The sequence below is a fragment of the Ceratotherium simum genome, chromosome 1, assembly GCF_057802395.1.
Source record: "Ceratotherium simum simum isolate JZ-2026a chromosome 1, ASM5780239v1, whole genome shotgun sequence".
Taxonomy (NCBI): Eukaryota; Metazoa; Chordata; class Mammalia; order Perissodactyla; family Rhinocerotidae; genus Ceratotherium; species Ceratotherium simum.
The window spans coordinates 35,454,777-35,469,582 of record NC_141900.1 but is presented as its reverse complement, the minus strand read 5'-3'; the positions used below and the strand labels follow the sequence as shown (position 1 = coordinate 35,469,582).

The following is a 14,806-nucleotide window of genomic DNA, read 5'->3' as shown; positions in this document are numbered from 1 at the left end:
AGAAATCTGTGGTCCACCTAGATCCTATCCCTGTGGTTCGGGCCTCTTGATCCCTTTTGGTAGCCCTATTGGACTGAACCCAAGGTGAGCTCTTCTTCATGCATGACCTACCTCCAAGCCATGGGAAACCCTCTTGTAGACTTTACCTGGGCAAATTTGAGAGTGCAGGCCTGTCTTCAAATGTGGAAATGCTCTTCCTTTACCATCAAAGCAATTGGTAGGCCAATCTCTTGACTTCTTAATTTCTCTGGACAGGAGTCAAACTACAGTCATTATGCCTCACCACTGCAGAGGTAAGAGAGTAGGCCCTCTTGGTAGGCTTCTTGGAGGCTCCTGAACATTTACATGAATGTGAGGAGAGGAATCAGGCATCCCCTACTCCCTGCCCATTGGGGATGGAGGACCTGTGAGGTCCAAGAATTTTGTGATCATTTCCTTTAAAAATCTGAATTTGGGTCTGGCACCTTACTTTGATATGAAGTATCTACTTCATCTTGATGTGTCAGCTATAACTTGTCATTTGATGTCCTGAGATATTCCCTTTTTGGGAAATATGAAATTTGGGGCTGGAATTGAATTTGACTAAAACACGAACACATTGTTTTCTATTCTTTCTTCCTTCTCTGCATGATCCAAAACTCTTGCCATTTCTCTTCTTAGCTAATTAATAATTTAGTTATGGGGAGCTGGAGAAGGTGTGAATATGAATTTTTTCTTTTATAACTTTTCTATTATAATAACATTTTCATTTGGGGGATGATATTTCCCACCTCTTTTATCCTCTTTTCTCTGTTCTGAAATGTAAAGGAAATAATAATCTAAACCTCAATTGGCTGATCTTGGACTGTGAGAATGCTCTCTGTATGCCATTAATTTCAAATTTGGATTTCTCTTTACATACTGTGTAAATTGTCTCTCCAACAGGTAGGAATGATTGCATCTCTTCATTAAGGAAATCATCTCTCACATGAAATGTTATCTTAGGAAAAATGTCATTATTGTCAATCTTGCCATATAAGGCTTCTGACAGAAAATTCTCTTATAAATGAAAAGTATTTTCTTTCTTTTTATCAAGGAAAAATGGTGTCTAATTAGCTGGTGGACACTTTTTTTGTTAAAAGAAAGAGGAGATCTCTGATGTATGGAAATTACTTACAGTTCACAGAAGAGAAAGACCAATAACTACATCAATTTCATATTACTTCCTTCTAAGGTATTAAAGTGTTGCAACAAGAAAGCAAACAAAGATTACTTAAAAAACATTACTGTGAGACTAGATATAAAAAACTGTAGCAGAATTAGATAGGATATAAAATTGAGTAATCTTGACCCATTTTATTTATATAGGCATGTAGGAATTACCGCTGAGTCAAAGCTATGATCTAGCCAGCCCCACATTTTACTAACAACAGTAATCCAAATTCATAAAACTGCTGTGCTAGTGCTAGTCATAATGTCTGAGAATTTCAGGTGAAATTGTTGGGAGGTTGGAACCAGAAAGTTGAATTCATTGAGTTATTTTGTCCCATCACATTCTGTTGGTTTAAATACATCCAACCTCACTTCACGTCTTTTTAAATAGGGCCATGATTGAGGTCGAGGTGATTCATGGTCTTCTTTCTCATGGTGTGTTTGGTGAAAAGCATGACTGTGGTAATTTTGTACTGTGTCAATACAGCTGTAACTGTGGTTCCCAGAATTTCCTTCCCTTTAGTAGTTTCAATTTAGAGTTGGTCATTAGAGAAGTTTGTGTGAGATTTGGAAGGGAGAAGCAGCCACCATTATGCTCTAAAGGTTGATGCAGGGCTCCAGGCATTGCTCAAAACATGCTCGTGTCACTCTCATACATGAGTGCACGTCTGTGTGTGTGTGTGTGTGTGTGTGTGTGTGGTTTCTGACATTCTAGCTTACCTTGTTCACATGGAGCAGCACCCAGGCCCACAGCTCTCTAGCTCTCGTGAGATCTCCTTCTTCAATTTTTCCAGTTCTTGGGCCAGTAGCATGTGTAGCAAGATGGTCGAAGGCACCAACTTTTTCTGCAGGTGGCCTGCATCCTTGGAGTTTGACATAATGAGTGACCAACATAGGTTCCAGGTTGTCCTTATGGAATAAAAACGTTTCCTTGCTTTACCCCACTATCTGTCCAGCTTTTCTTCCTGACTCTCTGACCTGCTGACTTGCAATGACTTGAGGCCCACCACCAGACACAAAGGCAACAGTCTGCTACGGACTTCTTCTGCTACGGACAGCTCCATTTGTGGTCCCTTGTTCGTGACTTTGCTCTAATCCTCCAACTATTCACATTCAGACTTGTATTTCCTCAGCTTCTCTCACAATTTTGTAAGTAAGTTCTAATACCTATAATAAAACCCTTATTCCAAACTATTCATAATATTCTGTTTCACTGATTGAACCCTATCTGATATAAAGCCTATTTATATAAAGGATTACAAGGGTTACCCTTAGTTACATCTCAGTGGGAGAGCTCAAAAGACCCAAGGTAAAAGATGTCCCTTGGATATGGCAAAGAAGGAGAAGATGTGTGTTTAGCCTGCCAGGAGAGGCCAGGAAGACTGCAGGATAGTCTATACCAAGGAATGCCAAAGGATCTTGAATATAGCAAGGAAGTTAAAAAGGAATCCAGAAGTCTTTTCAAGTCTACCCAGTATACATTTATATTCCCAATGAAGTAAAATTAAAAAGAGCAATAACTCTTAAAATCTGTCCTTTTTTTAACATGTATTTTAAATTCTTTAATAACAATTCAATCTCTACTCTCTTCTCTGCTTTTACATAATTGTAAACACAAAAGAAAAGAAAAAGAAAAACCAGAAGGCAAGATGTTAGGAAGCGCCAACTTTACTTTCCAGAATTAACTTTTCAAAATCTCTTAAGAATTTGGTGAAACTTGTACATACTCCCCACTCAAAGTCCATGTGAATATATACACAAAATTTTCATTCTCTTTAAGGGCATTCAAGGATCCTGCAAAGCCCATCATGTAAGCATAGGGAGTTTATGGACTCCCTTCCCACCACTTCCATAACATCGTTTTTCCCCAGTCATCCCCATCTTATTTATTAGCATCATCACTCACATAACTAACTGATAATGCCAAAAACCTCAGAATCAACCTTGATTCCATTCTTCCTGGCTGCTCAAATCAAACCCTCAGTGAATCCAGTTGACCAAACCTCCCAAATATTTCCCGATTCCAATACCCTCTCACCATCTTCACTCATACCCTTATTTATCTTCTGTCTGGACTGTAGCAAAAGCCTCCTAATTGATATCCCAGCTTCCACCCTAGACCCTTTTGGTCCATTCTCCATAGAGTAGCCTATGGGATCCCTCAAAAACATAAATCAGATCAATTTCTTTTCTAGCTTAAAATTCTCCAATATCTGCCTATTGCAATTAGAATAAAATCCAAAGTTTTAAGGTCCCATGTAACTTGACCCCTGACAGTTTGTTTATGATGCTCTCTAAAACACACTAAACATGTACCCCAATTAAGGCCGTTTTGCTAGCTGTTACCTCTGGTTGGCATGTTCTAACACATCCAGCTCTTCTTATCTTCTTGGCCAGCTCTTTCTTATCGTTTTAGTCCCAACTAAAATGTCGTCTCTTCAGAGATATCTTCTGGAACCACCGCGTCTACTTGCAGAACCACCATGTCTAAAATAGCATCCACTTCCCAATCACCTTCTATTTTATTATCTTCATAACACTTGCCACTATCTGCAACAATCCCTTTTTTTTTTTTGGTGAGAAAGATCAGCCCTGAGCTAGCATCCATGCCAATCCTCCTCTTTTTTTTTGCTGAAGAAGACTGGCCCTGAGCTAGCATCTGTGCCAATCTTCTTCCACTTTATACGGGACGCGGCCACAGCTTGGCCTGACAAGCGGTGCGTGGGTGCGCGCCCGGGATCTGAACCTGGGCCACCAGCAGCAGAGCGTGCACATTTAACCGCTACGCCACGGGGCCGGCCCCAACAATCCCTTTTATTTATATATTTGTTTACTTGTTTATTGTCTGTCTCCCTCCTCTAGGGCCTTGTCTGCTTGTTTACCACTACAACTCCAAAACCTAGCTCAGCACCTGTCAAAGAAGTAAGTGTTCATCAAATATTTGTTGAATGAAATATATGATGGTTTTCCTTTATAAAAAATTATGAAATTAGTTGACGTTGTCAACACAATTATATTTCAAATTTTTATAACATATTATATGCTTATAGAAACATTTACTGTGAAGACTTATATTGCCTGCCTGGATTTTAGTGTGAATTGGGATTGTTTAGGATCACAGTGTTTAGAAATAACAATAATCCATAATTCTCTTCCAGTTGCTCTCTAAATGCCTGCTGTATCAGCATACCATTCTTTCCATGATCATCCCCTTCAGGAAGCTGGTCCATCAGTATGGTAAACATCTAAATCCCTGGACCCTAAAACTTTCCTTTGGCTTCTCTATCCTTAAATTCACCATGATGTTGCTTGGCCCACAGTAATCTCCAACTAGTCATACTTTATTTTTACTGGCCGTGTTTTTGATGATGCCCAGCCCACCTTGGGTCTCCTAAGTGGTATAGGTAACCCCTCCCGCCAAAACTAGATGTAGGAGGCCGAATGTGCTCTGTTACCCTGTGATTCTAGCTAAAAATTAACAATAAGATATAGGTTTAAAAGCATATTCCCTCTAATCTCAAAAGGACTAAACATCAACTTGTCCTCTATCTCTGTACCCAGCAGAGTTTAGAGGAATCCAATAATTATAGTCTACAAGACAGTTCCAGAAAGCTTCTCTATATCTATTATTTCAGAATTCGCAGGTGGATCTAGAGCCCAATCACCCCTAACAAATCCCTTACATCTAATAAGGAAACTACAAGATAAAGCACACTATTACTATTAGTGTAATAGAGATAAAATTATGAATTAATTGTGTAAGAAAGTCATACTTTCATGAACATTCATAGCTTCTCTCTTCTACCTACACTTAGGAGAAAGAATTCTTTCTTTTTTGTTTTTTAAAGATTTTATTTATTTATTTTTTCCCCCCAAAGCCCCAGTAGATAGTTGTATGTCATAGCTGCACATCCTTCTAGTTGCTGTATGTGGGACTCGGCCTCAGGATGGACGGAGAAGCGATGCCTCGGCGCGCGCCCGGGATCCGAACCCGGGCCACCAGCATCAGAGCGCGCGCACTCAACCACCAAGCCACGGGGCCGGCCCAAGAATTCTTTCTTTTTGAACATCCGCCTATACTTAGGAGAAAGAATTCTTTCTTTTTGGCCCCTTGAGGCTATCATCTGGTCTCCAAAATTCAAGTATAGGTCTAAACAAATAAACAAAAACAAATGAAACCAGAAGGGTGATGTGGAGCTACGTAAGAAGCTACAAAAGAAGGAGAGAAGGTAGAGAGAAAAGGCATATGGGCAAGCTGTCAGAGAAGTTTTGGGAGGCAGGGAGCTCAGAGTGGAGAAGAGTTTCTGGGAATAGCTATGGTGTTTCAGAATATTAAGAGGAATTATGATGGGCTGAGAAGATTTGAAAGATTCGCTGTTTATTAAGAAAGCACTCTCCCCTCTCCATTTGGCATTTCTTGTCAGAGAGAAGATCTAGAATACTTCTAATTACTTTTTGGTCATTGAATGTGTCTCCAGTCTGGGTCATGCGGTATACCGGATGACCTAATCCAGCCATGATAAAGGTTGTATTCGTGTTATGCTAGTTTGCCTTTTGACTTTGCAGAACAGTCCTTCATTATGCCTGGCGTATTTTTCTGTTGCTGGACTTTGTTCTTTAGTATTTTGTATTCTTCTTCCTTCTCTCTGTGATTCCTGGTGAACAGCCGTTTCTTGCTCCTGCACCGTGGACCTACACAGAGGGTGCACAAAGGGAGCCGCATCCCTCAGAGTACAGAGGCTTCACTTCCCAGAGTACTTGTTGGTGCATTCTATTCTCAACCCTTACAGTTCTAAAGAGATTTAGCAGCAAAGTGTGGCTCTAGAATATTATTTTATTCTCATACAATATTTGTACTTTCTTAGACATTTTCCCAGATAATCCTATCTACTTCTTGTTAGCTTTCTCCTTTTTAATTAAAATAATTATGTTTCAACTACATTTCATAAATGGGCCCTTTACTACCCTGAATTCTATACTCCTTCATGCCGGTAGAGAATCCAAATTTCCAATCTTCCTTAAAAATGGGCATAAAGATTTACTTGTTTCATACTGATCTTTGCACTGAGTTGAATTTTCCAGTAGAAAGCAAATTTCGTGATTATGGTAAATGTGGAGATGGAGCACCAAGACCCCCCGTTCGAGAAGGACTTGTTGGCTCACCTGCTGGGAGTGATGTTAACAAACAGACTTTAGCTATAGGCCTGTAGAAGGATTGTTTCAGTTCTAAGAAGCCATTTTGCCCACAGTCGCAACCATCCGAGAGTGGTCTTCCAATGACTAACAGAGGAGAGGATATAAGGGCTGATCAGTTTGACCCAATGTGGGCAACTCTGATGACCATTTCAGCTTCAGCCCTCCCCATGGGGTTCACTGAGGACTTCATTGGGAATGCATCACAGTTCAACTTCTCCCTCTGTACAATCCTGCTTCCTCTCCCTCCATTCTGCATGTATTGATCCCAAGAGCATTCCCTAATAAACATCCTGTCCCAAAATGCTATCCCAGTACCTGCTTCCTGGAGAACCCAACCTGTGACAAGGATCCTTAAAGCTCAAAAACTGTTCTACTAGTTGGAAATAAATGTAAAGGCTAAATTTTTCTTCAAAGTCTAGAAATTATTGCTAACTTCTGAGTAGAATTAGAAGGTTAAAAGTTTACTAATGTAGATCTTTGCTTTCAAAATATCTGCTTATTTACTTTTACATTATTCTGAATTTTTTTATATATATATAACCTTTTTTCCTTAAAAAATTAAGCATTTTAATCCTTTCACTGTTTAAAGACTTTATAGTATAAGGACATAAGCTTAAAAGAAAATTAATCGTAAATAGCTCAGATGTTTGCTTTTATTTTAGCAGTATTTTCAGTGGAGCTCATAATAATTTAGAATTTCTAGTGATTTGGATGGAGCATTAAATACACAAGATATCAGAAAAGCATGGAAAAAATTTTAAAATGAAATGAAATGTTTTGAGAATTTATTTTATTTTTAAGTCACTCTTTTTCTTATTGTAAAGCAACACAGGCTCAAAATATTACAAACAAAAGAAAATAAAAACCCTAAATTCTATCATCCAGAGAAGTAATTATTGTTTGTTTTTGTGTATATTATTTTAACTTTTGAAATAAACGTTCATGTTAGATTATCTGTTTTCATATGTGTGTATGCTAATTTCAAACAATTTTTAGATACTCAATAAAACATATCTCCTAGGAACTCCTATTTTCAGCACTTTACTAATACAGTCCTTAAAAAGTAATGAAAAGTCATAACATTTCTTTTATAATATTTATAATATAGAATTTGACTAACACTGATTGGATGTCACTCCAATAAATTCAGACTAGTGACGTTTACTACATTTAAGGAAATTGCCCAATAACCTCTATCTTACTACCACAACTCAACTCTGATGATGGCAAACCCCAATTCCAATAAATTCTTCATGAACAAGGAAACACCTCTGTAGGCCTCAGTTTTCTTAACCTACAAAATAAGGGCCATAGAGGAAGTCTGGCTGAGTTGCTTTTGCCTCCTACATATAACAAGGATAAATTCTAAGTGAAAGATAAAGAACAAATACCTGAAGGCATTGGAGAATGACCAAAAGTAAGCAGATTCTGGAGGGCAGTTGACATTTGTCAGAAGGGAGGCACTCGGGCTCCCATTTTCACAGTTTCTAGCATAAGGGCAGGCCTCAGTCTGCTTCCTCCAGGTTGGCTAAAATTCTGATACAAAACACCAGGTTTTCTGGCTTGAAGAGTGAGAGGACTGAGTTTGGGATAAGTACAGTTGCTGGAAAGTAAGGGAAAAATCCAAGGAAGGAGGGACCCAGAGAAGGGAATCCTCAAATTTTTATAAATCTCTTGTTGACCCCAGAACTGTGCCTGCACAGGACAAACTTCAAGCAGCCAAGTCCAGTCTAAAAGAACTGACCTGTTATTTGAGCTGCTGCCCAAAAGACATAGCCCAATCGAGTCAGTTGCATGCTAAACCAAACCAAACCAACAAACAAAAATCCTAACATTCTTTGGGAGAGTATTATAGAATCCAGGGTCTTTGGAAAATAACATTTATAATATCAAGCATACAACCTAAAATTACTTAATAACCAAGAAACATGAAAATGTGACTCATTTTGAGAGAAAAGACAATCAATGGAGATCAACCTGGAGATGCCCCAGATATTGGAATTAGCAGACCAAGATTTAAAGCAGTTACTGTAAAAATATTCAAGGACATAAAAGAAAATATGTGCATCATGAATGAAATACAGGAAATCTAACAGAGAAATAGAAATTATAAAAAAGAAACAAATGGGAATTCCAGAACTAAAAATGTAATACCTGAAATAAAAATTCACCAGATGGACTTAACAGCAGAATGCAGATAACAAAAGAGTCAGCAAACTTGAAGATAAATCAATAGAAATGATCTAACCTGAGGAAAACAGAGACAGAATATCAAAATAAAAATGAAGAAAGCCTCAGGGAGCATATCGAAAGGGCTAAGATATGTGTAATTAGAGTCACAGAAGGAGATGAGACACAGGAAGAATGGGCAGAAACACTAAGGAAAACATGGATGGACATTTTCCAAATTTGGTAAAAGATATACATTTACACATTCAAGAAGCTCAGCAAACCATAAATGGGATAAATACAAAGAAAACCACACTATTGTATAATAAAGAATTTGGCTGGCCTTTGTCCCTAGTTCCTAGGAGATAATCTCTAAATCTTTGGAATTTCTTGGTGTAATAGGAATGTCTTTGTTATTCATGTTGGACCCCTGCCATACCTGAGTTTATGCTAATGAGATAACTCAGGATGGGGACTGGCCACACTAGAAAGACCAACCGTACAATCACAGGGGTGGGGCTTCGAGTTAGGTGATATGAGCCCAACCTCTGAAAAGGGCGAGATGGGCTGGAGATTGAGTTAAAAAATGTGGCCAATGAGTCAATCAAACATGTCTATGTAATAAAACTCCAGTAAAAAGTCTGGGCACTGAGGAGAGCTTCCCTGATTGGTAATTACACATCAGTGTGCCTGGCAGGTGAGGTGTTCTGAGGACACAAAAGCTTTACGTTTGGGACCCTCCCAGACCTCACTCTATAGGTCTCTTCACTTGGCTACTCCTGATTTACATCCTTTATAATAAAACTATAATTATAAATATAGTGCTTTCCTGAGTTCTGTGAGTCATTCTAGCTAATTATATAACCTTAGGGGTAGTAGGAACCCCTGAATTTGTAGCCAGTTGATCAGAAGCAGGGGTTGCCTGGGAATGCTGGAGCTTGCAGCTGGTTTCTGAATTGAGGGGAGGATTGCGCCCGTAACTTGTGAAATTTGAACTAATTCTGGGTGGTTAGCATCAGAATTGCATTGCACACAGCTAGGCACATTACCATCAAATTTCAGAAAACTATAGATATTTTGAAAGCAGAGAACAATGACATGTTGTGTACAAGCAAACTATTTGAATGGTGGACGGCTCCTCATCAGAGAAATAATGGAGACCAGAAGACAGAGGAACATCTTTAAAGTGTGGGAGGGGAAGGGGCATCAAAACCATATCATCTCAGAATTTTACTCCAGTGAAAATGAGCTTCCAAGAATGAAGGTGAAATAAAATACATTTGCAGATAAAGAAGAATAAACAAATGTGTTTACAGTGGGCATGCACTACAAGAAATACTAAGAAGTTCTTTAGGCTCAAGAGAAATGAAAACAGATGGAAATTCAGATCCTGGAGGGTGATCCTGAAGGGGGGGAGGGGAGGATGAAGAGTATTAGAAATTATAACATTGTATCATGGGGTTTACAATGTATGTAGATGAAATACATTTGACAACTTTAGCAAAAAGGATGCAAGGGTGAATTAACGGACACATACCTTGCAAGATTTCTACATTGTACATGAATTGATTCAATATTAACCCTAAGTAGTGAATGAAAAGGTAAGGATATATATTGTGATTCTTAAAGCAACCACTAAAAAATAATGCAAAGAGGTAAAATGAGGCTTTTAGAATACATGATATTTACATACTTTCTATGTCTCAGTAAACCAAAGGTAAACTAAACATAAGATAAGCTTTTATTTTTGTTCTTAAACAATGACAACAAAATATTTTCTACTAATGGTCTTTTTTGGCAGGGGTAAGGATTAATAATCTTTTTTCAACTTCTCTTCTGAACTTTTTCTTTTTCTCCTGTCTCAGAGACAGTATTTTGTTCATCTTTGTCTCCTGTGTTCCTGAAAAAAAATAATGCCTTCTTTCCCCTCAATTAGTCAGTAGTCAACAGTGCTTGTTTTCTCTGCAGGGTACTTATTTGTTTCAACTTCATTTCCTGCTCTCTTTCTCCCCAAGGTCATTGAATCATACTTTGATAAATACATTGTTATTAAGGTTTACTAGAGGCAATCACAATCGTAGATGTTTCAAATTAATGTCTTTCATTATAATGAGTCAGGAAGTCAATGAACTGAAAAATTATTCTATTTGTAGGTATTCAGCATTAGTCAGTCAATATGTCCCTGCTGTGTGGAGTACTCTTTTGAATTCCGTGGGGTGTGATGGCAGTATTTCCTGGAGAAGCATGCTGTACAAAGACAAACAGCATAAACACAAGTGTGACAGAACTGCAGCTAAGTGATTGGAAGGTAGGAAGCACCGGGGCAAATGAATAGGCTACTGGCCTGACTAAACCATGAAATCTTCAGATCAACAAGTTCTGAAGGACTTGGGTGTGCCTTGTGGAAAGCTGACAAAAATTCCTAAGTGAAGAGAATATTGGAGATAAGAAGTAGAAATCAGCTAAAAATATGTATTGCATGGCCATTGTATTATATGCCAATCACTAGAAAAATCTGAAATGTGGTATTTTTATAAACTACTAGGGAAGATTACATGTTCTCAAGGAAAAAAGACAAACATGTAGTAATAGACGCCAAATACAAATACAAACAGATGCCAAGTAATGTAGTAAAAGTGAACACCTAATTGCACAAGTAAGGCTGAATTTAGTGGAAGGCACTTTGAAATGGGGTCAGGGCCTAAAGTGACAGAGAGGAAGGGAGAGATGCTCTACCATATATAACTCAGAGATTCAGTCTGGGGACAATGGGAATATGCTGAGAACAGGATGATCATTATAGGATGGTTCAGCAGGAACAGACTAAGACAGAGGATATAGTTGAAGAATCAGAAGACTGCTGTAGGTCAGACACTTTAGAAAGGGTGAGGAGAATTGCTCTTGAAATAAGATTTTTCATTTGGCAAAAAGAAGGCGCAGTGGTGAAACTTAAAAGCACACAATATATTTTAAAATAGCCATGACAAAGTCATGTAGAAGTTTAGATTTAACAGCTGGTTATTTGTAAAACCAAGTTATCTAATCCATCTAATTTATCATTATATCCAAAACAAACCCTATCCTAATAAGCAAATATGTTTTCCGTGCCATGCATTATTTTTATTAAAATCATCTTCACCAGCAGCAATACATTCTTCATCCTATCATGATAGGAGGTGGTATGTAGACTGACAACTACCATGATAGATCTCAAGTAGAGAAGGCAAGAAGAAAGTAAGAAGAGAGGGAGAGCAAGGAAGACCCCAAGCCGCTGTAGTTTCAAGAAACTCGGAGGAGGGCAAGAGAGGCGGGAGCAGCGGCCGAGGCAGGAGTGCAGGGCGCAGCGGGCCCCGCGGGTCTCGGGGCTCGGAAGGTGGGCAAGGTGAGGGCGGGGCCTCGGGAGCGCGGCCACCCACTCTGCGCCCCCTCACTCTGCCTCTAGACAAGGAGCGGAGCTCCGGCTGCCGGGCTGACTCCGGAGCCCCCCGCGGCCGCAGCAGAGCCGTCGGCGCCGCCCTCGGCGAGCCAGAGCCCCGCAGCCCCGGAGCGCGGGGCGGCGGAGACCGTGCAGCAGCGCGATCAGGGCGCCCGGTGAGCGCTCGCGGCGGGTCGCAGAGCGCTGCTTCCCGCATTTCGTCTTCCTCCAGGAGTGGGTTCGGCTGGGCAGCGAGTGGGAACTGCAGAGGCCGGGGGTCGTCCCAAGCCGGGGTTGACTCCTTTTGTCCCTCCCAGGCAGGAGCCGCCCGCGTCCCCCGAGCGAGCGCGGCGCACGCAGGACCCCGCGCCGGGACGCGCGCCTCGGCCGCCGACGAGAGGTACTCCACTCCGCAGAGAGGTACTCTGCGTCCAGGTGATCCGCCCGGAAGGAGGGCACTAGTCTGGGAACTAACCTGAAATTCTTGGGAAAGAAAATTCTTCGGTCCCACCCAGACCCTCTTTTTCAGAACTCGTATCAAAAACTGGCCGCTGTCAGCTCAGTTAGGGGAATCCGCACAATTTTGGCCAATGTGAAACGACCTGAATATCCTAAGTTTAAATTTGTTTCGTTTGATTTGTCTCTTTATCCTAGCCTATTTGGGGGAGGTGGCTGTATATGGGGAAGGAGATGAGTCCTCTCTTCCGGATCTGTCCTCCCCACTCCACTCCTCCGCCCTGGCTGTCAAGCTTGTGTCAGGAACATTTCCAATGCCAGCCTGGAATAGTAGCTCTGTGGCAATTCAAAGCCAATTTAGTCCTTGACTTCTACCTATGTGCTTTAGGCCGATTTACTGAGTGATCACCTGGCAGGGAAACTTGTTTAAAGAACCGTTAGAAATAGCCAAGATTTTGCTGAATGCCATTGGCCCTGCGCATGTCATGTTAGCTTATGTCATGTTTATTGTCTTCGTGCTCCTCATGTATGTATGTTAATCTTCTCCAACCAGCTCCTGAGCAACCTGAGAGAAGCCGGGGATCCACCAGACAGCAGTGCATAACAGATCTTTTTCAGTGAATAAAAATGGAAGCCCAACTTTGAAACTTAAAACGGTGCTTGAGCGTCCAATACCATTTGGGTTAATAGATTGGTACCATCTCAATAAAAACAAAAAACAAAAACCTTTTTCTCGTGGTTAAACGTAGAATGGCCTGCATTTTGATCCCGGTGGTTGAATGTATTGTGATAGGAGTATTGGATAGGGAGACTGGAACCTGAGAACTTGCTGAGCCATATCACTGAGAATTTTTCTAATCTGTGAAGGGAGAAGGTTGGAGTACATGCTTTTTAAGGACACTTCCAGCTCTAAAGGTCTATAATGAAATGAGTCTATCGCATCTTCATAACGTGTGTTGCATTTCAATGGCTTCGGAAGACTTTATCAGAATGTTGGAAAAATGAGTTGTAATTGTAATAGCCTTTCAAAGGAAGGTCGAGGCAACTTAGAGGAAAACCAACAAATACACAGTAGGCAAATTTGGCTTGATCAAAAATAAATACATATGTATTTCTAATTTTTTAGGCTTAAACAGATCATTGAGTAATTGAATAATTTTATTTTTAAGTTAAAAATACATGCCCTCATTTTTCTTCTGTATAGGATATGGGTTTTGCCACAAGAAGATGGTTCTACCTATCACTGGGCTGCATGATGCTGATCAATCTGATTAATGCTGATTTTGAATTTCAAAAGGGGGTACTTGCCAGTGTCAGCACAGGGATCGTGGAAGACGTTGATCTCCAGTGCTGGAACGCTTGCTCTTTGACATTGATAAATCTCAAGGAACTCAAGATAGAGCACAATGTGGATGCTTTCTGGAATTTCATGTTGTTCTTGCAAAAATCCCAGCGGCCTAGACGTTATAATGTCTTCTTAAGCATAGCTCAGGATTTCTGGAACATGTATGTAGACTGCTTGCTTTCAAGATCTCATGGAATGGGCAGAAGACAGGTGATGCCTCCCAAGTATAATTTTCCACAGAAGATAACAGGAGGTAATTTAAATGTGCTTAATAGCAGTTTAGTTTTCTTAAAAATTCAATATTTAATCTTTCTGATTTTTCAAGTTTATCCAACAAGTTAGCAAATTTGCCATATTTTTCCCTAATATGATCAGCTTTGATGTTCATTTTCGCTGATTTTATATTATTTAGAAACCACAGGAGCTCTGGTGTACAAACACTTGATTCTAAATGATCTTGGAATATAAAATACGCTTTGGTAGATCATTAAAATTATCATGTTACTTTTTCCCCATGAATAGTTCATAAGAAAGGAATTTAACACTGTAATTAGTCATTTATTGCATTATTACATTTGTTGCAGAAATTTTTAAACATTGGACATGTATTTAGGCTTTTGAAATTAATTTTTTCAACAGGGTTGTTTAAAAGGAGGGACTCTTAAGAGTCATATTAGAATAAATATTAATTTCTCCTCTCTAACTTTACAGGACTGGATTTTACAAAACGTGAGTTTTACATTTAAGAGAGAGAACACAGAAAATACCTCAAGCAAGATGACACCAACCTGAAAGTTAAATTCTATCAGTATATATGAGCAAATATTTTCAGCCAAATATTTTCTGTAGTATTTATCAAAATTGTGATTTCTAATTCTTTAATATTGCTGAAGGTTGTATTTTTGTTAATGTGTAATTGTTTTATGGCTATTGAATTATCATATGCATCTTTTCAGGTAATTTGTCAATAATATTTATTTAGAAGGGATCTTTGTAAAGCATCTTTATTTTAAAGAAAACACTGCAAATGCAAA

At 39.4% G+C, this 14,806-nt stretch overlaps 1 protein-coding gene across 1 annotated transcript; it reads left to right on the top strand.

Annotated features, from left to right (window-relative positions):
* Positions 1-12,398: 12,398 nt before the first annotated feature.
* FAM237B (family with sequence similarity 237 member B) lies at positions 12,399-14,806 on the top strand. Its single transcript, XM_087434943.1, has 2 exons — positions 12,399-14,025; positions 14,484-14,806. Exons 1-2 carry the CDS (start codon positions 13,635-13,637, stop codon positions 14,516-14,518), a joined length of 426 nt encoding a protein of 141 aa, XP_087291069.1. The 5' UTR covers positions 12,399-13,634; the 3' UTR covers positions 14,519-14,806.